Source organism: Cupressus sempervirens, chromosome 1 (assembly GCF_028749045.1).
Source record: "Cupressus sempervirens isolate cs-2001-9-10 chromosome 1, ASM2874904v1, whole genome shotgun sequence".
Classification (NCBI taxonomy): domain Eukaryota; kingdom Viridiplantae; phylum Streptophyta; class Pinopsida; order Cupressales; family Cupressaceae; genus Cupressus; species Cupressus sempervirens.
Window position 1 is genome coordinate 362,524,994 of NC_143118.1, and position 26,566 is coordinate 362,551,559.

A 26,566-nucleotide genomic window follows, 5' to 3' on the forward strand; every position below is an offset into this window, starting at 1 on the left:
GTCATCATCCTCTACTTCCACATGTTGTAATATTTGCCATTGAATGGTTGATTGCCTTCAAATATTGTGTGGGTCGAAGACACCACATGGATGCTTTTCAAGGCACAAAAAATGAGAACTTTTGAAAATGTGAAAAAACTGATTGTGAAACTTGTGGTGCAAATTCCAATGTAGGAAAAAAGGTAGATTTAGGTACAAGCATAAAAAAGGTAAAGTACAGTTGGCATGCTTCTCAAGGTGTAGACTTCGAGATTTTTGACAAAGACACAAAAATCTTCTTGAAAAATGCACAAATAATATGTAGGTTAAATTTGAATTTGACTAAAAATAAGAGGGTTTTTGTACAAACCCTATTCAGCTGGAGTGAAAACCCTAGGTCAAAGCTGGAAATGAAAACCCTAGGCCAAAGAAACACTAGTTATTTGAAACCTCCTTCGTTGGAAAACTAGAAACATCTTTTCCAACCACAAAATTGCATAAAAATATCCTATATGTAATAAAAAGACATAGTTATATTGCCCTGAGGGATGGGGAGACAATGAAATGGGGGAATAGAGGGGCCTTAATTTGGGGACGAGGACAAGGGACAAGAGGGGTTGTATATACTATAATATGGTATGTAAAATGCTAATTGTGAAAAGATGTATTGCAATGTAAGATATAAAGTTGTAAAAGACTAAATACTTGAACATTGCATTGAATTGGAACTATCGAACTTTGAATATGAATAGTTGAATCAGCAAATATGACACTGCTGGGGATGGGGAGACAGAGTCCCCAAGTCTCCAATGCATCCTTGTCTTCAAGACATGGAGCAAATGGGGGGGGGGAGACGTGTCTCCATGTTACTATGAATATTTGTAAGAAAAAAGACCATTATTATGGTTGTGCAAGCTCAAGAAATGAAGGCATGAGCCATGCTTTTGGAAAAACACCTACAAAGAAGAGTCAAAAGGTCATTTAGTAGAGAAATATGCAAAAAATCACGCTTGTAAAACATGTGGTTTGTAGAAAGAACATCTGGAGCATAGGATATGATGATTGCAGCAAGAAATGACTAGGAAGAAGGTTGTGAGGGCTGAATAAACCATGAAAAGGGTTGTTGAAGACAAGAAAGTTGTGCCTGAAGAAAAAATCGTGAGCCAAAACTAGAAATAACACACTGAAAATGCCTTTTTTTAGAAGTTGCAATTATTTTATGGGAAAAAAACTACTGTTGACGTTGGGGAATGGAATAAAAATGATGGATTATGGTCTTAAACTACCTATGAATTGCAGGTTAGATGTTCTTCAAAAAATTCAAGAAGAAAACCCTTAGCTTAAAAGTTCTTTTTTTTCAAGAACATTCAAAATTTCATTCAAAATTTCAAGAAAAAAACTAATTTTATTTTTCCCGCTCTAATACCATCTTACAAAACTAATTGGTAAAATATTGTATGAATGATCAAGCGATCATTTCTAGATTACAAAGAGATGATGTTTCTATTATGAAACAATTGTAGAATCAGAAACTATCTAATATTTATAGAATCTAAAATTTTGAACATTAAATAAGGAATTACAAAGATATTCTAATATTTGTTTTTTTAAGTTTTTGCAAGTTCAAATGAATTCTCCTGTTCTGGCTGTACCTTGTTATCAGCACAGGAACCCAAGTTTTGGCAGATAACTCTTGAGGGAACCCCTTTTTGCCTATGGGTATTGATTTAAAGAATTTTAGCAGCTGGGAGATGACATTCTAGATGTCATTTGTTTTGTTTGATGAGTATTTGAATTTTCAAGTGAGGTCCCTCCATTTTGGGTTGGTGCCCATAATGTGTCTGGCATGTGCGGCTTAATGGAGGGTGGATGCTCTTAACTTCACCATAGCAGAAATAAAAGGGACGTTTCATAGCTGCAATTTCTTTTGAGGCAGTTTGGTGACAATTTTGAATTGATTTAGTGAAGTTTCAGACTCAGTGTGGTATATTTGTAAGCTTGGAAATACTGCTGTTAAGATTTTAGACATCCTCATGTGTATAGCGGACAATATGAGAGCCTTTGGAAAGGTTGGAGCTATTTGGTGGTTGAGTCACAAGGGCCAGGCCGTACGCCCAAGGATAACTGTTTGCATGTTGCTAAATGCTATAGCTGAAGGCATCATTGTGGATTCTGTGCTACTATGTTGCTCACTGTGCTTTCAGTTTCACAAGGATAGTCAATGTTGGTGTTTATGAGGTATGCTCATATTTAAAATTACCTTGTTTACTATTCTTTTTGGTGAGAATAGTGAAGATTAGTTATCTTTATGCACATTTACATTATCAACTTTCTATGCAGTGTAATCTTTAAATGGTCTTGAAGTAAAATGAATGATATCTGAAACAAATTCAATCGTCAAAGATTTATGATGCTTCATTGCATGCTATAACACAAATTGTAAGCACCTTCAAAGCACTTCAAAAAAATTCAGAGGTCATCATTACATTGGTGTCAGAGCTCAAGTATTCTTGCCAGCCTCTTGGATTAAGTTATGCAACTATAATTTACATGCTATATAACTTGAGAAGGAATAAATCAAACCCCAACTTGCCTATCCAACCAGCAGAAGCCATAGATCCGTTCACAATAGGGGTTTCCGGTGGCACCAATGATAGCTCAACAGAAAATACAGCAAATTTGTCAAGTCCACTGGGTGGTATGGAAGACAGAAAGAAAGGGGAAGCTGATTCAGTCAGCCCTAATACGAGGGTTGAAAGGAAATTTGATGCCATGATGGACATAATATCGCAGTTACTTGGTAAAATCTATGAGAATAGTCCACAGGTGATTCAGAATAACTCACAAGGTAATCAAACACAAAGTGGGAGATACATTCTTCAAATCAGCAAGGTAACAGTGAGAGACAAACTATGACAGTGGATCAGGTACAGTGCCTAGGCTCCTACAACTCACTTTCCTAGGCAGAAGATGTTTAGGTTGCTCATGAAGCTCCACTTTCATTGGTAGGGGAAGTGAGTGTATTTTTGCAGAATATCACTCTTCCCAAGGAGATTACGAACCATATATCATTCAATGAGTACATGGGTCAGAAAAAGAAAAGGGGAGGAGGTAGAGTGAAGCATGGCATGAATTTTTGAAAATTGATTAAAAGTACAGGACTTATGCAGTTAAATCACAAAACATTACATCAAATCTCAAAACAATGGTGGTGTCAAATTATTGCCTTTGGGTTCTTACAAAAGATGACTAATAGCAGACAGAGATTATTTACTTAAGTAGAACCAGAGAAATTATCAGCTAATGGAGACCTCAAGGAGGTCCAATGTTGTCCGAGTCACTTGAGATGCCCATCTTATTAAAGATAGTTTTAAAATACAATAATATTAAATAGCCAATAGGCTATTATACTACAGACTTCAGCCAAAAAATGTGATGTCCCAATACCAGAAAAAAAACCCAGCCAAAAAATGGTGTTTCAGAAAATTGTGCGGATTATATCGAACATCAGTTGAGTGTCATTGGTAGAAATTGTGTATTAGCCGACGGGTCCCTTCGGAAAGGTTCTTGTTATGTAGCCGACGGGTCCCTTCGAGAAGTTCTTGTTATGCAGCCGATGGGCCCTTCGGTAATTGTCATGTAGCCGACGGACCCCTTCGGGAAGGTTCTTCGGAAAGTATTTATACCCCCTTCGGGAAGCATTGTATTCATCTTATCTTAGGAAGCATAATGTAATGTTCTGGCATATGCGAATAATCTACGGAGTTCTATTGTTCGTGTTTCCATTATCTGTATGCATTGATTTATTTTACCCATACGGTAAACATTTGGTGCCGTTGCCGATGAACCTGGTGCACGGACAGCCGGATGAAGACTAAATGCTGAATCAGTTGAATAAGAATAAGAATAAGTTGAAAGAAAATGACGACATACGCACTGCGCAGGAAAATTTAATTTTGGCACAACAGGCTGAACGCAGACGGAGATTTCAGCAAGTTACCGACGGACACAAAAGCATTGAAAAATTGTTGGAAGAGACTCGACAGCGGCTCGATTTGGTGGAAGAAGCAAGGGAGGAGTTTCTAAACCTACATACACCGAGGGAAGAGAATCCAGACAGAAGGGGATCGACTCGCACGGCTCAGAGTGTCGAGGGAGCACGAGCGTGGAGTGAACTCTTCGTCCGAGATATACTTCCGGAACAAACAGCTTCGGTTGACAAAAACCCTTCTTCACCAAATAGCACGACTGTTGAAAACAGCGCGGGTGTTGAAAACAGCGCGGGTGTTGAAAACAGCGCAGGTGTTGGGATCAGCGCGGGTATCAAAAATAGCGCGGTGTTAGATTCAACGCGGGTGTCGAAAATAGCGCGGGTGTTGGAAACAGCGTAGGTGTGCAGAACAACGTAGGTGTGCAGAACAACACGGGTGTACAAAATAGCGCAGGTGTACAGAACAGCGTGGGAGTGCAAAACAACACAAGAGTGCAAAACAGCGCAGGTACACAACAAAACCCACAACATCTAGTAATGATGGTAGGACCAAAAGAGAAATTGCCGAAGTTCGATGGCGATGGTACCACCGATCCCATTCGACATTGCAAAACATGTGAAACGATTTGGAGGGCAAATGGGATAACTGATGAAGACGACTGGATGAGACAATTTCTGGCCACCCTACGGGGCATGGCAATTGGTTGGTTTACTAGTGCAGATCCACAGAAGCTGGACAGTTGGAATAACATTAAAAAGGAGTTTCTGGCCGAATTTCAACTGTTGCGTGACGATAATGAAATTGTAGCAGAGATCTTCAATACTAAGCAAGAGAAGAACGAACCTGTCCGCGTCTACGCCAAGAAATTAAAAGATTTAATAAACAAAATGAAAAATAAGCCGGCGGATGGACTTCAGAAAAAGTGGTTCATGGAAGGTCTACGCCCAAACTTGTGGAAGAAAATGAAAATTGTGCCGCTGTCGTCATACACGGAAGCTTATAACAGAGCATTGAACCTCGAAAGTGAGCAGAAGACAAAGAAGAAGAAGAAGACTAACTCATCTGATTCGGATGATGATGAGCCTTTCGGAGAAGATAGCAGCTGTTAGCCGACTGGATGGTTCCGACAGTATTTTGCATTCTGTAGCCGACAGTCTGGCGGTGTTCCTGTAGCCGACGGTCCGGCGGTGTTTCTGTAGCCGACGGTCCGGCGATGTTCCTGTAGCCAACGGTCCGGCGGTGTTTCTGTAGCCGACGGTCCGGCGGTAAATAGTTTGTAACGGATAGAACAATTGTGGCCGACAGACCCCTTCGGGAAGGTTCGGCAGTAGTATTTATATCCCGTCTGGGATCATTGTAAATCATTAATCTACTATTGCGGATATTATGCTACTGTTCTGCTGTTACTTTCTGTATGCTTTCATTTACTTTACCCGTACGGTAAACAGCAGCGACGATGAAGGTAGTAGCAAGAAGGTTCGCGCCCTATAGAAGGACATGATCCGCATGATGGAGTTCAGAAATATGTAGAAGGAGACAAAGAGCAGTGAGCTGTGGTGCACAGAGTGTAAAACCGACGGTCAAACTAAAGGATCCTGTCCAAAGAACCAATTCTGCAACATTTGTCAGATCATGGGCCATTCGACAAAGGAATACCCCTTTAACATGAAAACCAGAGGATCTTCGTAGGTGCTTCTTACACAGGTAGCTTCCACGTCAGGAGGGAACGGAAATGCAAACATTGATGGTGCCACTTCGGGTGGGTACAGGAATAATAGCAGAGGGCAAAACAAGAACAATAGCGGCAACAACAATAATGGCGGAAGGAGTCGAATTCAATATGATGCGAATGGTCGGCCAATAGTTCAATGCCGTGCATGCAATCTGTGGGGTCACTTTGCTCGAGAGTGCACAATGGCGAACACACCGAAGTTGCTATGCCGATGGTGTAGACCTGGCGATCATGATGATGCTAAGTGCCAGAAGTCCAGAGTAAACTTGATTACTATCGGGATGGATGAGGAAGAAGTTTTGGCAATCACTCGGAAATAGGCGAAGCTCTACCTTGATCCGACAAAGGAAAAGAAGAGATTGGAGGAAGCTTGCGCAGAGATCCAGAGAGCAATGCAAGTTGAAACGGCACACTTGAAGGACACGTTGGGTACCTCCGTACAGAACTGTGCAGAACAGAACATTGTACGACAAATATTGCAAGCCGAGGTACCCGTCAGGATAAATGATCTATTGCTCACTATGCCTTAGCTCCAATCGACACTCACAAACATCGTTCCCGCTACTAAACTACTAGGAGAACATAGAAGGGAGCAAGAAAGTGGAGGAAGTACAGTGGACAAAAAGGAGAAGGAAAGTGGCGCAAGTGTAGAAGATCTGATGCTGTTAGCCCTCTCATCTGGATGCCATCCGGTAGTCGTCGAAGTGGGAATTCTGAGGATTGTATTGACAGAAATGATTGTGGACGGAGGGTCCGGTGTCAATGTGTTGCCTGAAGACACCTGGAAAAGGTTAGGACAGTCGACATTATGGCCGCCTACATTCCAGCTGCTAACGGCCGATCAACATGGAATCAAGCCATTGGGAGTCCTGACAGCACAACCAGTGACGATTGGAACATAGCCATTCTTGTTGGATTTCCTCGTGATCCCACTGAAGCGGAGAGGATATGATGCCATTCTGGGCCGGGGGTGGCTGATACAAGCCAAGGCAAAGCACAATTGGAAAAGAAAAATACTTTATCACTTGAAAGCAAAGGGCGGAAGTACATCATCGATCTACACACTGAAATGGTCGGGGAAGAAGCTCTATCGTCAGATTCCGAAGAAGAAGAGGATGAAAGGAGGCAGAATATGGAACCAGATTAGGAGGGAGTCCTGCGGTTGGAAGGAGGATTGATAGATGACAATCTAGATTCAGTGAATGGTCTTTACCACTGGCAGATAGAGGACTACGAACTCTTTTCGAGCTGTAACATGTTAAGAGTTGACGAAGGTAAGAAAGAAGGAAATGAATGTTTGAAGGAACACAGAGAAGCCGAAGAAGGAAATGAATGTCTGAAGGAACATGGAGAAGCCGAAGGAGGAACTGAATGTTCGAAGCAACATAGAGAAGCCGAAGAAGGAAACGCGGGTATGACTGAAGCTGAATGAAAGAAATATAGTACGAACTCAAAAGGAGGAAAGATTCCATTGTACGATCGCGCAGGAAGAAAGGATTACGTCAAACCAAAGATATAGCAGAAAGGTGCCAGCAACAAGGAAGACATATCATACGGTCTGCACAGGAAACAAAGCGGAAGTGTTTAATAAAAGTTGCAGTAGTACGGAGTGGACGTGTTATTGATAGCTAGAAGGGGCAGTTGATGGAGTCCATGGTACCGAGCTTCGGAAACAAACCGGGTGATATGGAAAACTGGATGGAGAGATCGTGTACCTTAAATAAACTTGATGAGCAATAGTTGCAGGAGTGGGCTACGGAGGTGACACAGAACAAGCGTAGAGCATGGCACGATAAGCACTTGAAACGGAACAGGTTTCAGACGGGGAAATGGGTGTTAAAGTATGATGGCCAGAATGAGATCAAGCCAGGCAAGTCCAAAGTTAAGTGGGTCAGACCATATCAAATTCGGGAAGTGGGTGATAATGGAGCAATAAAACAATGGATTCTAGACGGAAAGGAAGTGTTCGATGTAGTGAATAGGTCAAAGTTGAATGTCTGCCATGAAAGAAGTAACGCACTTCCGTAGATGAACAACTGAGAGAAGACTGTAAGTGTTGTATATATGTAAATATCGTACATAGTTGTTCAAAAAGTGGATGGAAAAAAAAAGAAGAGAAAATGGAAAAGATACCGTACGGCTTTTTAAAGGATGGTACTGTACGGATTTTATATGATAGTGATGTTATTGTACGGTTTCTAAGACTCCCGCCATATGGATTTTTTGGAGGTTTTGTGCAGCGTACGAAAAAGCATTAAGTCTGATATGTACCGTACAGATTTTTAAATGAGGATGTAGTGTACGGTTTCTAAGTAAAGGTTACCGTACGGATTTTCTAAGGATTGGTTGCTGCACGGTTTTTAGACATTGTACGGATTTTTAGTAGGAGTCACCGTACGGAGTTCTGGAGTGAAGCTACCATACGGATTTTTATAGTCAGTTTTTGATAAGCCATCATATGGCTTTTAAGCCTATGTTCTTGTACAGCTTTCTACCTCACCATATGGATGTTATAAAAATCTAAGTACCATACGGATTCAGCAGAGCACTTGGTGAATGGACTTTCTTGACGTACAGATTTCCCAGGCAAAGCCTGGCGTATGGATTTCTAAGACAAAGCATGGCATATAGATTTTAAAGTTTTCATTATATACTTGAAACATTAATTGGATACTAATGCCACACGGATTCCATTTGCTATACGGATTTGTATGGTTTTGAGGTCGCTGTATGGATTTTGCATAATATGGGGTATGGTTTTTGCATAATGTGGCGAATTGAGTCTATAGGTTTTGGCGTACGGCTTCTACCTATTATTGCATTTAGACTTTGGAGGATGTTACAGGATATTGCATAAGGAAGGAATCGATATGGTGGCAAGGTGTATGGTGTAGCTGTACATTGGTAGCACGGAAGGGTGACAAGAGGTTTTCTAAAAAAAAAAGAAAAGAAAAACGTCGACAAATCAAGAATGCTCAGAATGAGTATCAGATGATGCCATAGGGAAGGGGAAGAGCCAGCGGTTGCCAGAAAGAGTGTGGGATTAGGAGAAATTGCAAAAAGTGTGTTCCATGCAGTTTTGTGTGGGTTTCAGAGTGCTAATTTAGTCTTGGCGGCGAGGGGCACTGCCCCTCGACCCTGCCTTGTATTGTGCGCTCCTCGGGACCCCGTGGGGGCATTGCCCCCTGGACCCCCATTCATTGCGGTTATCAACTATGGAAAGTGTGACCAGTTGATGAGACCTGGAGTTGCTGCAAGCATGGAGCCTCTGTGCACTAGAGGCACTAGGGTAGGTGTTGGACGTGAAGCTGTCTTGGTGGATGAATGGAGAGCTCGGGAGGAGTTGATCATCCAGTTGAAGGCAGTTCAGTGTACCCAGAGTTGGAAGCAGAGAAAGTAGCATAGGTGGCTATCAAGGTCAGCTTGACTAAGGAGACAGTGTGTTTTGGAACCCAGTTTGGCGCAGGCATAGAACGAATGTGAAAGTGATGTGGCAAATCTATCTTGTTGTAGTTAGTTGTTTGAGTTTTGTTTTTTAGTCGTTAGGAGACGACTTTTCTTTTTGGGGGGGATGATGTCATTGGTAGAAATTGTGTATTAGCCGACGCGTCCCTTCGGAAAGGTTCTTGTTATATACCCGACGGGTCCCTTCGGGAAGTTCTTGTTATGTAGCCGATGGGCCCTTAAGTAATTGTCATGTAGCCGACAGACCCCTTTGGGAAGGTTCTTCGGAAAGTATATATACCCCCTTCGAGAAGCATTGTATTCATCTTATCTTAGGAAGCATAATGTAATGTTCTGGCATATGCGAATAATCTAAGGAGTTCTATTGTTCGTGTTTCCATTATCTGTATGCATTGATTCATTTTACCCATACGGTAAACACTGAGAAAGCCAGGATTTCATGTTTTTGGTATGCCCATCTTGCCAGGAAATTGCCTGAAACAAAGAAGAAACCAAACAGGAAACCTCTTTGATATGGATGTGCCCAAGGGATACAATCCTGTGACTTGAAAAGAGGTGGAGTGTGGATTTATCTGTGGTCGTGTCAGTAGAAACCACAAAGGAGTCATGGGAGGACCTTGGAGTTGTAGCTCATGTCACTTCCAACTAAAATAAAGTGTCGTGTTCTTTGTTGTTAAGCACTTTTTTTGTGCCTTGAAGAGGAGATACTATAATTGGGCGAAGTTCAAGGTTTAGATGGATGACTCGTCCATAGGAATTAGAAACTGTGAAGGGTTGGCCCCGGGTAGGTTATTGGACGACAAATCTATGACCTATATCATTTGCATTCCTCTTATTCCAGCAACTATTGGTCCTGTCAACTTGTTATATGATAAATTTAGAAAATAATTCAAACTCCTTGGGTTTGCAATTTCTAAAGGGATAGGGCCTAAAAGGTTGTTACAACAAAGGTGGAATAGTGGCTCTATATTATAGAATGCAACCCTAATGGGCATGAGCAACATCAAATCATTTATGTCAGAGCATACAATTACTGAATTGATCCATCTTCAACCAGCTGTCGAATGAAATGACAATGAAGGTCAATGTGCTTGGTTCTCTTGTGGAAGACTGAATTATTGGCCAGTTTGAGCACCCCTTATTGTTGCAGTAAAGGGGAATAGGATTTGCTTGAGACATTTGCATGTCTAAAAGCATCCTTCGAAGCTAAACTACCTCACAAGTTGCTTAATTATTCGTTGATACTTGACTGTCAAGGAAAGAGACCACATGCTGCTTCTTGGTAGTCCATGTGATTGCACCGAATCCCAAACTGAAAATATACCAAGATGTTGGTTTTTTGTCATTAATGGAATCGCCACAATCTGAGTCAGTAAAACCAATAAGTTAAGGATCATGACTTTTCTTCTGCAAAAGACCAACATCAAAAGTGCCCTTCACATAACGTAGCATTCACTTCACTGCTACCCGGTGATCAGTCTTGGGGGCTGTCATGAAGTGTGAAATGTAGCTCACTGCAAAACTAAGATTATGACTGGTAGTAGTGAGGGTGATGAGATTGCTCACCGATTGCCTGAATGTTGATTTGTTCACCACAGGTAAATATGATTTGGCTGTCAGCATTAAGCCTTTCTCTATAGGTGTGGATGCAGGCTTGCTATTTTGCATCTGAAAACTGTCCAACAGATTGTAGGCATACATAGACTGAGATAAGAAGATACTACCTTTAGCTTAGGAAACTTCAACACCTATATAAGAGTGCAAAAGGTCCAAGTTTGTAATGTCAAACAACTGACACTGGCTCTATTTGATCTGATCGATCAAAAATGTTGAACTACCAGTGATGATGAGGTCATCAACATAGAAAACAACAACAAGAATATCATCACCAGTTTTTTTGCCATACAGATTAGAATTTAGTAGACTCCTCTAACAACCATTATCTAAGAGATACTTGTCAGTTTTTATCTACTAAGCTGGAGGAGCCTATTTGAGGCCATACAATGTTTTCATAATTTTGCATACTGGATGTTCTTCATTTGTGACCCTGAAACTAGGAGGCTGCATCATGTAGACTTCTTCCTGTAGCTCATCTTTGAGGAAGGCATTATTAACATCCATCTCATAGACTTTCCATCCAAATGGAGCTGCTAAGGCAAGGATGAGCCATATGGTACTCATTTTGGTTCTAGGAACAAAATGCTTATAAGTAATGTCTGCATTTTGGAAAAGCCCCTTGGCAACAAGACAAGCTTTGCTCTTGTCAAGGTTTTGTCAACTTTGTACTTAACTTTATAGACCCATTTGCAACTAATGGGCTCTTTCTTGGAGGAAGACCAAAAGACACTCAAGTGTTATTCTTCATAAGACTCTAGTATTCAGCTTCCACAGTCATTTCCCACTCACGCATTCTTTTAGCCTTATTATATGTTTGAGGCTCAAAAATACTATGATTGTTGGTGATGAGAGAAAAGCTGACTGTATCATGTTGCTTGCTCTTGTTAATGGAATATCTACTTTCAATGAGCTCATCAAGACAGATATTTATATGCTCTTCGGGATTGATCTGGACAACATATTGTCATTGCAATATAGATATTGAAAGCATTGATTTAAAAGATTGATTTCTTCAGGAATACTCCCTTGCAATTTGTTTTGACTGATATATATATATATATAGCTACTAGGTTAAGCAGATATGCAATCTCAGAAAGAATGGTGCCCACAAGGAAGTTTTTGTTCATGTATAGCTCTACCAGAGCAGCAAGATTGGCGATTTCTTTAAACATGCTACTGCTAATATTAGAAAGCTAACTGAATACAAATCCAAGAAAAGTACCAGTGTGATGATTTGCAGACAAATCAAGCTTTTGCAGTTTTGAACAGTTGGAAAAACTTCTAGGATAGGGATTTGTCTAGAGGTTGTACTGCTAACAAATTAATTATAGGGCATATTAAGGACTGTGAGCCTTGAAAGGTTCCTGAACTCTTCCCGAATAATCCCACCGAATTTGTTAACCATGAGCTCAAGGTGAGAAAGGCAGGATCAATTTTCCAATGATTTGGGGATCCACCTTTCAAATAATTCCCAGCAAGAAGCAGCCAGGTCAAGTGAAGCAACCAAACTCCAATATTTGCAGACATCAGACCAGAAAATTCATTGAAGCTGAGGGACAAGTTCCACAGGGTTGTAAGATTGAACAGACAAGGCGGCAAGGATCCGGTGAGATAATTATTATCCAGAGAGATGGGCACAAAGTGGGAGAGCTTTCCAATTGCTGGAGCAAACATAATATTTTCAGATTCCAAAAATAGAAAATGAAAAAATTGATGCTCTTGTTAATAATTTATTCTCCTTAGTAAGTTTTGATGCGGTGTAGCCAAAAACTAAGGGATAGTAGATGAAAACCATTCAAGTAAATGAATATTATGTATTAAAATTTAATATTATGTCCTAAATATTTAGTTAGAACTAAAATTAATGATTAAAGTCATTAATTTTTTTTTTGTATTAGTTAATTCACTCTCAAAGGTTGAATATTTTTGGTATTCTCCATAGAAAATGTACAGTTGTAAAAAAAGGTATGATTCAATTTTGTTTTCACCTTTTTTAATGACATAATTGTGACCCAACTCATATGATCACAAAGATTAAAAAAAACAGTAGTAATTCTTAGTTATTTTTTCATGTAAAGTGGAGTGAAATGATTTTAAAAAAACATTTGCAATAAAATTTGGTTGTAAAATTTATAAAATTATATAACTATAATAACAAGGTTATCATCTTTTATGAATTGACTTATAGTCATCAATCTAATGTAAATTTTAAAATTAGGAACGAGATTAGCTTTAGATTAATCAAGATGAAGTAGTGGCTTTCCATTATAGAATGTAACCCTAATGGGCATGAGCAACATTAATTCATTTATGAGACTAAATTTTTGTTTACAATCTATTCATTCGTTGTTTTTGAAAGTGTGCAAAATTACAAAATTGAAATGGTAGAAGTTGTGCTAATATACAATGGAGCATCTGGTTTATTGGAAATGTATTGCAATTTACTGTGCTAATTAAAGTATGATAAGTATTAGAGAATAATATATTTCTCAACATTGGAACATCTAATCCAGGCTTTCTCAAATGATGCAATATATATTGCTATTGGTGTAACTATTGCACCTCCTTTTGGTGCAAATGCTAGTAATATTCACAATTTTAGATACAAGGAAATGTACATTAACCATTTTTCAATATATGGATGCATTGGCTAAGGCTACCTATAAGACCTAAAGGTGCTAGACCGATATGTGTAAATGTTTTATCCAAATGAACAGAAATAGGAGAGTCAGAACTTGACACGGATAATTAAAATTTAGGCTTTAGCATCGAGGTCTTTATGATCATTGGTTAGCATCCTATTCACATTCAGTGTCATTTCATATCCACCCCTACATTCTCAAAGTTTATCAGGGTCCTGAAAGTAGCTTACAGTCACAGAATACATCAGATAACCTCAAGTGCAGGGTACTAGACGTATCATAACATTTGATGTGTTCTGTACCAATTCTCAGATGTCCCTCTCAGCTCATCAAAGGAACAAAATTACCTGAAACATTGGATAATGTGAAATGCCAACATTCTTTACCCCAACAAGCCAGGAGTAGGAGCTGTAAATAAATTAGCTACTTAACTATTGACAGTCTCTCAACATTGTCCTTGAATGTTTGCATTTTTGTCAAATTCCCATTAGTTGCTTAATGTGCTAAAAGAATGACCTTTATATTATTTTCAATTTTAAACAAAAGAAAAGTGAATTTGTCCATGCCCCTCTTTACATGTGTATTTTTTGGGAATCGAGTTTGTATTTCATAGAATGATGGAATTAGTGGTTTGAAGGGATTTTTTTATTAATCAAATGACTGGGGCAACCTAAGAAAACCCAACCAGATCCAATCCTCCTTTTCCTTGGAGTCTCATTAGACTTCCATCACCTAACATACCCTTGACAGAAATGATGACAGATGACTGTAAAGTGATGGAATTTTAGGGATTTCATTTTCCGTTGATTCCTACAAATTGGAAATGAAATATGGTAATGTCCACGTGCATGCATTCTCTAGCAGGCATAACAGATGCCACTGTCATGTGAGTGAATTATAACAGGGTGGCACATTTGATAACTACAATTACATCTTGCAATCCTACAATGAAGGTCTGATTTGGGCTTGAAATTGTTGGGCATAACTGATTCGAATCTTTTTCATTTGATAAATGCAAAATATTAACCTCCAGTTTGATGACTTCACGTTGCATTTTGTTTAGTTCATGAAGATTAAAGATCTCGCTCAAATTATCCTGCAATGCTTTGTACGCCTGTATCTGGCATTCCATAGTTTTAGATGGAAGAGAAAATGCAAGTACATGATCATAACCCACTTTCTTAGCATGTTTAGTCTGTCCAAGACTAGACACAGAAAATGTCACGTACTAGAGATTAGCCCATGTGTGCATGAAACTTTGTGGCCCATGGCTTTTGATGGAACGAGCATTTTATGTGGCGCTCTAAACCATAGTCTGCTGTTACTGAAAGCCATATCCTTCATTCTAGTAACCTGCTCAAGTTCATGAAAATTGAGCTAAGGAATCATTGTTTGTCAAACTTTGTAGAATTAATGACACTCCTACAGTGAACTTTCAACATTCACAGGTTGTGGTGAATGGTTTACTTTGAGTGAATGAGTTTTACAAATGAATGGATTTCGCTATACACAACATATGAACATATGTATCAGTATCTTATATCATTAAGTATGCTGCCAATTTTTTAAAGAACTTAACAATGTTTATCTTTTTGTGACTGCTACAGATATTCTATTGGATAATTTAATTGTCATCTTTAGTAAGCAAGAGCTTAGGTTAAAACACTTGAAGCTTCTGTGAAAGAAATCACTGCATGAGAGACAAGATAATTTATATCAAACCTCTGAAGTAGTTGATGAGGTTGGACCATCTGTAAGCTGTTGCCAAAGTTCCCAAAAAAGGTCTAGCGTCTGCATTATGAATACTAGCACTAGTCTAGTCAAGAGCAATCTTCAGATGGCCATAATCGGCGATTGGATAACTAGGATTGTTGTTAGATGAATATAATCAGGGAGATGCTGTATGTGAACACAAAAAGGAGAATGCTGATGATAACTAATAAACCAAGATGAGATCACTAATATTCATGAAAATAAAATAATAAAAACATGACAACTATAAATTGCTTGTGCCCCAGGCAAGTTAGAGAACAAAGTGTAGTCAACGTTGCTTGATTGGAAAATAACAATCAAACTCCTCCATCTTTTGTAATAAGTTGTTTCCATCCAAATCCCTATAGAGTTATGGCACTTGTAGGAAAGTTAAATGCTTATGAAGATCATTATCAGGGTTGTGTTATTCTACAAGTATTTCCTCACATCAGACAAACTAAATATGCAACTCTTTGGAAATCACAATTATTCTTTCTATAGATTCTCCATAGTTTTCCATTATATAAACACCCTTTGATTTGATACAGTATATTTTGGGCAAAATGTGTGTTGCTCTTTTAGGCATACTCTTATTTTGTCTTTCAAAATTTTTATTTAAAGAGCGTATAATTATTTCTTGATATACCATCTTTTTCAAGTAACAACATAACCAGTTTAGCATTGGAGGATACATTATCTGGCAATAATTACTGGATTCAGAGTCGGCAAGGATTGCCCGACTCAATATTTGGGACTTAGCAAAAACTTGGCAAAGTGAAAAAATCCAAGAAATTTATAGATTTTTAAGGATTTAAAGCTTGTTTCATGCTCCTTTGATTGAGTAAACATTAAAGATACAATGTAATCAAATAGAAGCTAATTTAATCTCATACACAAGTATACATGAATCACAAATATATGCATGTGATTTGTAGTTGAAGAAAATAACAAACTTAGATATATAAAACTGTAAATATTGTCATATATATGTCAAACTCATAGAATATGAAATCCATGACATCTCCAAGCATATATTAAAACAAAAACAATTCTATAGTGTAGAGTAGCCTGCATCCCTCTTGCAAAGGTGCCTAAGGTAGGGCCTAGATAAATCAACAACTGTAGTCTTTTCTTGTCACATGCCCCACTCACCAATATCAGTTGTGCATGTGTTGGCTCATGTTCTATCCTTTGCCATGGCTACATCCTTAGCTTCTCTATGTGCCTATTTGATCTACTCAAGGTCCTTGTCACTAAAGACAAGGTTTGTAGCCTCAATGACCCACTTATATTTTGGATCAACCTCCTCTAGTGTGTTTGGGGTTTTGTCATTGTCCAAAATCTATCTTTGTCTAAGACGGATGTTGTAATGAGCAAGTACTAGATCATTCAACCTCTCCACGAATAGTCTATTGGACCTCTTGGAGTGTATGTGTTCAAACATACTCCAATTACTCTCACAACCTGAAGTGTTGCATGGTTAGCTCAATATGTGGATGGTAATCCTTTGAATGTTTGGTGTTTTAGCACTGAATGTTGGCAACCATCTATCTTAGATAAGAAAGAGAAAAAGAAAGTCTCTTTTCTAGCTTTAAGACTAAGTTATAAAATCAAATTATGTTCTTAAAATATATTTTTACTTGCTGGAATTTTGTCTTGCTGGTTTCGCAAATTTGAGAAGAGAGGATGAATGGTTGTAGGAAGATGCTTGGTCATACAATGTCTTCATGGAGGTTGTACGGTGTGATGGTGTCCATACGATGGATGTAAAGGGGAGGTCATACAGTACACAAGTTAGGGGATAAAGTGACTGGATCAGTTGTACAGTGGTGACGGAGGGCATATGGAGGAGGATATTAGCAAACAAGATTAATGCTCTGATTTGCCAAATCCAAGCCAAGTAGTACATAGATAGAATAGGGTGAGGATTGAATCCCACCAAAACCAGAATAGCCAAATAGGAAAGATCTTTCGCTTTTGAAATGGTGACCATCCAGAACTCCAACAAGGATTCGCAGTACAAAGAAATAATCTAAATCGCATACCAAATACTACTTACATGTCGTGCTTATATACCTTTTGGAGGAATTTTTTGAGAGTTTACAAAGATAGCCAAAAACCACACCTACTGAAACAATCAAATAAAAAATGGGTCCGAGATATACTAAATCAATCAGCCCATAAACAAATGTCTGATTAATTATTTATTTTATGACAAACATTACAGTCCTCCCATCCCAAACTTTGCTTGTCCTCAAGCAAATGCAATGCCAGATGTTGCAGAATGTGTTCACCTTCCCAAGTCACGTTCTCCAATGGCAAGTGTTTCCAACATACCAAGTACTCCCTTAGGGTACGGTTCCATAGATTCTTTCCATGTACATCAATGATCTCACTCGGTTCCAATACGAGCTTCCCTTCTTCATCGAGTGGGGGAATATCTGTGGTTACTACAATATTTTGTCCCACGACTTTTTTTAGGTAGGAGACTTGAAAGACTTTGTGGATGCAGCATCCTTTTAGAAGTTTCAATTTGTAGCCAACTTCACCAATGTGGCGAGGTACACAATAAGGACCATAAAAACGTGGCTTCAATTTTTCTTTCCCGTTTGCCTTCAATGAGGATTGCTTGTATGGCTGGAGTCTGAGATAGACCAAGTCTCCTACTACGAAACTTCTCTCGATTTTGTCTATCAACGTACATCTTTTGTTGATTCTGCGCCCTTTGTAAGTTCTCTTTCAAGAATCTCAAGATGTCTTGCCCTTCCTGAAGCCAGTCCCTCGCCCTTGGTGCGCAACTCACCAAGTACCACATCAATAAATGAAAGGCATTCATACTCGTATAGTGCTTTGAAGGTTGTCATCTCAATGGACATGTGATAAGTGGTATTGTCACAGTTGTTTACCATACGGGGTAAAAGGTTTATTAATGCATGTAGACAATAGACAAGAATATGTAACATAAAAGTATTCCTTTTATTATTTGCATGTATGTCGAAGATACTACATATTGATATGATTGCTTACAATGATGATTACAACAATGATCCAAAGTCCATTCCGGATGGTGTACATATACCATTCCGAAGGGGTGACTCAACCGTCGCAGCCATTCAGATACTAATCTACCTATCGGTTATTTTATAATTTTACCAACAACAACAGTATTCCCCTAGATGCATCCATTTGACCCATCACATTGTCGTCCCGAAACATAGTTTCGGAGGTAGCCTTATAGCCACTTGTTCACAATCTTCGTTTGTCCGTCTGTCTAAGGGTGGTAGCTAGTACTTGGTGACAATTTAGTTCATGTCAACTGAAATAATGATGTCTAGAAAATACTGATAAACCAACCATCCGTGTCACTAGCAATGTTTCAATGTAATCTATGTAGACGAAAAACTTCTCTGAAAAATAAGTCTGCTACTTGCACAGCCTGGAAATCTGAGGGGATGGCAAAGAAGTGTGCATACTTCATAAGTTTGTCCACCACCACAAAGATACAATCCTTCCAATTTACCTTAAAAACTCTGGTGCCGAAGTCCATAGAGATAATTTTCCACTTTCGTTCTAATATAGGAAAGACTGCACATTCCTATACATACTACAATACATCTCCTTTAAGTCCCATCCATGAAAACCTCTCCTTGAGGTGTCTATAGGTTTTGAGAAACCTTGGGTGTCCAACCAAGGGTGAGTCATGTATTTCCTTTAGGTTTTTCTGCTTCAGTTTGGATTCAGGCACCAAGTATATCTGATCCTTATAGGAATTGATGTCATCCACCTCCTTGTATTGATCATTTTGAGTTTCGTCATCCATTAGCTTACATGCAAATGTGTTTCTGGAATATTCCACCAAAAAGTGTGCTTTCCAGTCAGTTGAGATCTGAGATAGTAAACAGATGGCATGTTTGCTTGACAGGGCATCTGCAATCATATTGTTCTTTCCCTTCACATATTCAATGTCGAAATCAAACTTGAATCTTACCCATTTTTGTTGCCTCTCGTTTATATCTCATTGCTCTAGAAAATATCTCAAACTATTATGATTGGTATGAACGAAAAACTTGGCACCTACTAGAAACTACCTGACTCTTACTTACCCATTTTTGTTGCCTCTCATTTAGATCTCGTTGCTCTAGAAAATATCTCGAACTATTATGATCAGTACGAATGGAAAACTTGGCACCTTCTAGATATTGTCAAAAGTTGGTTAGTGTGTACATGATGACCAACATCTCTATGTCATAAATGGCATATAGACACTACGCTTGTGCAAGCTTTTGACTATCATAGGCTATAGGGTGTCTATCTTGCAGTGATACCACTCCAATGCCCTCTTCGGATGCATCACACTCTAGAATGAATGGTTGTGTAAAATCAGGTAAGGCGAGAACCAAACAAGTGTTCATTGCTTCTTTTTAGTTATCAAAAGTGTGTTGCACTCTTTCATTCCACTGGAAGGAGCCTTTCTTAGTGAGATCTGTTATTGGTGTGTTGAGCTAAGAGAACCCGTTTAGAAAACTCTGGTAGTAACTGCACAGTCCCAAGAACCCTAGCAACTGAGAGCGATTTTGGTGGGGGCCAATCTAGGATAGCTTGAATCTTCTCTTCGTGGACCTGCACTCCATATTTATTGACAATGTGTCTTAGGTATAATATTTTTGTCATTCCAAATGCACACTTGGATTGCTTGCCGAACAAGGATTGGGCTTTCATGATTCCTAGGACTTCATTTAAGTGTTTCAAGTGTTCTTCCCAAGTTTTTTGTAAACAACGATATCATCAAAAAATAATAGCAAGTACTTACATAGTTGTTTGTTGAAGATATGATTCATGCAAGAGTAAAAAGTAGCTAGTGCATTTTTTAATCTGAACGGCATGACCAGGAACTCATAATGCACATAGTGACAATGAAATGTCATCTTTTCCACGTCTTCTTCCTGCATGTGGATTTGGTGGTATTTGGAACGAAGATCTATTTTAGAAAAATAAACCACACCATGCAGCTCATCCAACAATTAATCGATCCTAGGAATAGGGTATCTATTTTTAATTGTCTTCTTATTTAGTACACGGTAGTCCACACACATGCATATCGTCCCATCCTTCTTTTTTACCAATACCACATATGATGTAAAAGAACTAGAGCTTGGATGGATCTATTCTTTCTCGAGTAGCTCCTAAATCATCTACTTGATCTCGTCTTTGAATATTTTGGGATGATGGTATGGTGTGTTGATAATTGGTTTGGTGCCAGCTTCTAACTTGATCGTATGCTCAAACCCGCGATGGGAGGGTATGCCAAGATGAGTGTCTATAAAAACTTTATCATGGGTACTAAAGATATTTTGAAGATCATCATCCCGGATGAGTGTATATTGTCCTTTTATAGGTTCTTTCGAACAAAACAATGTGCAGCCCATGCAATGTCATCATGCTAAAAGATGGCCTCCATTTGTTGTGCCGAAACTTCCTTTGGTCCCTCATTGGGCATTCCACGGAGAACAACCTTCTTCCCATCGACAACAAAAGTCCATCCATTTGAAACTTTGAGTGTATTCATCAAGTGTCTTCATCCAATGTATACCTAGAATAACCTCCATATCATCTAGGTCCACTATAAAGAAGTCCTTTTTCATAGTGTGGTTAGCCATGGTGATGCTCAATTGGAGAACAAGGTGCGTACAAGGCAAAAGTGTTCCTTTGACGACCTCGACTTGGAATCTTGTGTGCATCTTAGTAGGTAGACCTCTTCTTTTCACCAAAGATAAGTTTATGAAATTTAGATTGGCTTCGTTGTCAAGCATCATAATGACCCTTTGTCCTTGAAGGGTTCCCCATACATGAAATACCGTACATCTCAGGCTCCTGGCTAAGGTGATGGTTTCTCCATGTCATACCAATGCAACAATTCTCTCTGTACAGTTTAGATTAACCATTTTGGAGTCCTTGTGGGGGTGGTCGTCTTATGTGGGTAGATTGTCCTCATCATCCTCATCATCGGATATGACTTCAAGGTAGTGTATTTTCCCTTTATTGAGGCATCTTTGCCCAGGTTCCCATGGTCCCTCGTAATTGAAGCATAATTTCCTCCTTTTGAGCTCCTATCTAGTAGCTTCCTCCAACGAAGGCTTCTTCAACATAGGTTTGTTATCTCTGCCCTTGGAAATATTGAAGATTTGGAGTGTGAGTAACCTTGAGAGGATGATTTTGATGATGATGCCATGTTTTGTGCCATTTTTATAGCCTTCGAAAAGATGGCAAGATTGGAACCTTTTAACAAACCCCTCAGTGGTTTTGTCAGTTCGTCCATGAAGAGCACTATAAGTATCCTTTCGAAAATGTTCGTGACCAAAACAAAGAGTTTATGAAATTTTGGATGTAGTGGTCAACCAATCCAGTTTGCCTCAATTGTGCCAACTCTTTGAAATTAAGTTCTGGATCTTTACCATCAAATCAATCTATCAATCTCTCAGTGAATTCTGCATAAGTATTTACTTGGTCATGCCCCAATGTGATAGTGCTATGATGCCACTATTCATGTGCCAATCCCTCCAAGTGAAGTGTTGCAAATTTAATTGCTTCCTCTTCTGGCATTGGATTAAGTTGGAAGTAAGTATCGACCTTCATTACCCATGCTTGGGCAAATATGGATCGAGATCTGCCAAATGGTGATAGATTTACCTTACTCAACTTTCTTCTGAGATCGTCATTAAAATATCCTCGGTTTTCTCCTCCGAAATATCTCATTCTCAATTCTGCATAATCTTTGTAGGATATATCCTCCTCAAAATTTGCATTCTTCCAATCTTCTCTCAACTGTTCTTGAACTTCTTCAGAGGTTTGTTTATTTCCTTTGTGTGGTACCTTCATCCATTGAGGGAAAATTGACATGGGAGGCTGAGAACGTTGGATGAGGGTTTGCCTTCCCTAACATCGAGTCTGCGTTGTGACCATTCTGTTCACCAGATATCTTATTGTTTGCCAATTTCTTGAGAGTTTCTTCCATAAGTCGTTGAGTATCACTGATCTGAGCCTAATTCCTCGAAAGATCCCTTAGGTGCACTATGAGTTCGGCAGGAGTGGGTTCTTCATCTGCCATTCTATCAACTAAATGTGATCTTTTTCTCTTCCGGCCATAAACTTTCATTCACTATCTATAGGCTGGTAGGATCATTGGCTCTGATACCACTGTAATGTTCCCAAAGTACGAAGGGACCCGAAGTTGTACTTAATCATGTTGTAATGGTTGCTTGAAGTCTGTACAAAAGCCATTGGTGGTGAGAGGATGAATGCTCGTTCGAAGTGTCTTGGTAGAGGTCGTACGGTGTGATGGTGTATGTACGATGGGTGTGAAGGCGAGGTCATACCGTATGCAAAGTAGGGGATGGACTGACTAGATTGGACGTATGGTGGTGTCGGATGGTATATGGAGGGTGAAAGGTTGTATAGTGGTGTTGGATGGTGTACAGAGGGGGTGAAGGGAGGGGGAACGGTGGGTGATGGAAGATTGCACAATCCAATAGACTTCAATCAATTTGTTAACCATAGGATCTCAATATAGTCACTGAACATGCACTATTGATTTGAACTATGCAAAATTAAAGATATACTGCAAAAGACAATGATATTAACAAACAAGATTAATGCTCTGATTTGCCAAATCCGAGCCAAGTATTACACAGACGGAATAGGGTGAGGGTTGAATCCCACCGAAATCGGAATAGCCAAATAGGGAAGATCTTTCACTTCTGAAATGGCAAACAATCCAAAACTCCAATAGGAATTCGTAGTACAAAGAAATAATCCAAATTGCATACCAACTACTACCTACATGTTGTGCTTAAATAACTTTCAAGGCAATTTTCTAAGAGTTTACAAAGATAGCACACCTACCGAAACAATTAAATAAAAAATGGGTCCGAGATATACTAAATCAATCGGCCCATAAACAAAGGTTTGACTAATTATTTATTTTATGATGGGAACATTACATGAACTAGGAATAGTGAGTGACAACAAATATGAATCCAATCTAGATTTGGGAACTCTAGGACTAATGCTAATAGTGCCACTAGCAAGAGCAGAAGAAGAAGCACACGGATGCATGGAGGCATGCAAGAATCCTCTCCAACACAACCTTCGGTTGAACGAAAACCAATACTCACCAACTCCTCTTTGCACATCTTCATTTCCTTTGCGTAAAAAAATTCTAATTGCACTTGGCACTCATGAACAAACTTAGTGGGTGCTAATGTATACATGTCAACATCATGACTGCATATTCAAACAATATGATTATTCAATCTATTGGTGCCACCATGAAAACTTGTTTTGCAATATTTATAATCATCATTTCCTTTTTATCTTTGTTTCCAAGCTTCATCCCTTTGAGTTAATTTATTGGTCTTAGCCTTAGCCTTAGTTCTAGAAGTAGACATTGTGAAAAAATATGATTTTCAAAGGCTCAAGGTTACTACAATAAGACAATATGTATTTGTGCATTGTCATTTATACACATACTTAAAATATAGGGCTTGTCCCAAAGAGAAAAAAAAGGTTTGTATTCTTAACTTTTGTCATTGGAAAATGTAGGGGTCCCTAATTATTTTGTTATGTTTTAAGAAAATATAGTGTTTTCTATTGATATAATAAAAAAAAATTAAATGTAGGGTTTGTTGTTTGAAGTTTGAATTTGTTTGGAAAAGGACTGAAATGTTTTTTTTATTTTTAGAAAAATAGTTAAATATGTCTAAAAAATAGAAATAAAACCAAAAAATATTTATCTTATATCTTAGAGAAAACTTGAAATGGGGTGCAACCTCTTTCCGTTTGTTGTTATAGAGCTTTTGATACATTGACTGCAAAGTATTGTCCTCCAATGTGATTTATTGATGATTTTTTGCTCTTCCTCCTTGCTAGTTTCCCTTCTATGCAAGCCTCAAAACTCATTCTTCTCATTATTTGGCTAATAGAATGAAATGAGTTGGCTCTTAGGGATGAGGAAACCAAATAAAAGGAATATAAACAACTTGAAACACTTTTTGAGTCTCTTTATCATGGCTCACTAGTGAGTGCCAAATTTGGGTGAGTCTTTCCTAGGAGTTAGTTGAGTCTGAGTCTAATCCCTAGGACTCACCCAAGGTCACCCAACTAGGGAACGACCAAGTCTTAGCAAGTCTCAAAACGATGATCTAGATAGTCTACCCATTGATTATTCTTAGGGCCATTATGATTGATTGGCCTTTAGGCAAAGAGTTAAGCATACACTCTAATATGTTTGATCGAGCCATCCAAATGAGATATGTATCTTATTTGCATATATTTGTCATAGAATTCAATTTATTGATCTAAAACCTTTAATTTAACTTATTGGTTAGCCAAGGGTTGTCAACAATATAACTAGAAATTTATTAAAGAAGAATAACCTAATTATGAGGTGTCAATTTAACAATATCACTAATTAAATTTTATTATGATAAAAAAGAATAAACTAATTATAACATGTCAACAATATCACTCATCATTAATAGGAATCAATCCCTAAAAACATAGAATAGAAGATTGTCTAGATTTCTTAAAGCACCATATATATATATATATATATATATATATATATATATATATATATATATATATATATATATATATATATATATATATATATATATGTATGTATGTATGTATATACATATACATTTATGTATATATGTGTGTGTGTGTGTGTGTGTGTGTGTGTGTGTGTGTGTGTGTGTGTGTTGAAAAGCTCACATCAAGATACAAATTTTCATAGTTTTGACAAATATTTTAATAAATTTGTAACTTATATGTCAAAGATATTATTTTTTTAATGTGTTTAAGATTATTTTTTGTGCTTTTAACTTTGAATTTGAAGTATATGTATATACCATAACACATTATTGTTTTTTCTAAAAGTTTATATATCTATGCTCAAACCTAAAATAGTAATTCAAAAGGTTTTTTATTCAATTTTTGTTTAATTCTATAATTTATATCTTATTTATTCTTATTGGATGAGTGTTTGTATCAGGGAAATATCAAGGCTTGTGGACAAGGCTTGGAGAATGGAGATGGGTGGGTTCTTGATTGAAGAACCATTATCTAATTAGCACCAACTCTTAGAGATAGTATAAATTGTGAATGAGAGATATTTCTATGCCTAGAATTTATTTATTCTTTAAAGGAAAAATGTGAAAATAGTATATTATCAATCTAAATCTTTGATTCTAAAGTTTTTCTTGAACTTGGGTAGAATGTTTCTTTATGTGGTTAGCCACAAGGTAGCTACAAAGGGAATTGTTTTACAAAGATGTATTGTGTTTTTTATAAATTATAAAAAAAATAAATTAAAATTGAATCTTGTAAGTAAATATGGCAATTAGTAATATATTTGGAAAATATATTTTCTATGCTTATTATTCATTCATGTATACGACTAGTTTATCAAGGATTTTTTGTTAAATGTATTGCTTTTTTGTTATAATTAGTTACCTTTGTGTAGTTTGACAAATATTTCTTCGATCAACAAACAAGTGCAACACATCAATTTTGGTTGTGTAATATTGGTGGCATTGTGATAAGTATCACTATTGTGATATTGCTATCAATATTTAACTATGTGATATTGCTATCACACAGTTAAATCCTGATAGCAATATCACAATTTGGCTTGCTATGGAAACTATCTCCTACTTATCAAGTATCACCACTTGTTGCTTTGTACACCCTCAATGGTATTTTTAGTGAATTCTTAAGTCTGTAGGAAGCTCAAGAAACATAGGCACCCAAGTATGGCTAGGTGAGCTTCTTGAGTACAAGTTGAGATTTTAGGTGTCATAATCAACGAGAATATTTAGGAAAGGTAGTTCAAATTAGCAATCTCATAGTGGTTCTTGTTCGACATTTTGTAGGTGGGACGCACCTCGAGGTAACACAACCAGAACGATAACTACATTTTGGTGTGTACAACCACAATCACATAAATGTACTAACTTTAGTACATCAACACCTAAGGCATTGCTTAAATAATGAAGAAAGTTGGTGAAAATTATAGAGGTGAAATTATGTGTTGTGCATTTTTACACATCTTACAAGCACATGCACTTTGACAACACCTATGGATGCTTTGCACTCTTATGTGCTTGCATAGCACCACGAGGCATACCATGTTTCTTGTGTATCACTACAAAGTGTACATTAGATACAAAACCCCATAATATCCTTTTGTACTCATTGTTGTACAAACTATTCTGTAAATTTCAGCAGACCTCTCTAACTTCTACATGCAAGTGAAAGTTTTCATGTGCTATAATGCAAGCCTTAATAGTTCTTCACATAACTACATGGGTACTTATGTTGGACCA

At 38.0% G+C, this 26,566-nt stretch overlaps 1 protein-coding gene across 2 annotated transcripts in view; it reads left to right on the forward strand.

Annotated features, from left to right (window-relative positions):
- The window catches only part of ABCI11 (non-intrinsic ABC protein 14), a 275,549-nt gene extending 249,274 nt beyond the window's left edge, over positions 1 to 26,275 (forward strand). Inside the window, exons 10-11 of one of the 2 annotated variants that reach the window (XM_089825555.1) lie at positions 25,234 to 25,277; positions 26,114 to 26,269. In XM_089825555.1, the coding sequence (XP_089681681.1) occupies positions 25,234 to 25,277; positions 26,114 to 26,151 (82 nt within the window). In that variant the 3' untranslated portion in view covers positions 26,152 to 26,269. Of the gene's footprint in view, positions 1 to 25,233; positions 25,278 to 26,113 lie in introns of both variants that reach the window. The other variant, XM_089825547.1, reaches the window with a different exon arrangement.
- Positions 26,276 to 26,566: the final 291 nt, after the last annotated feature.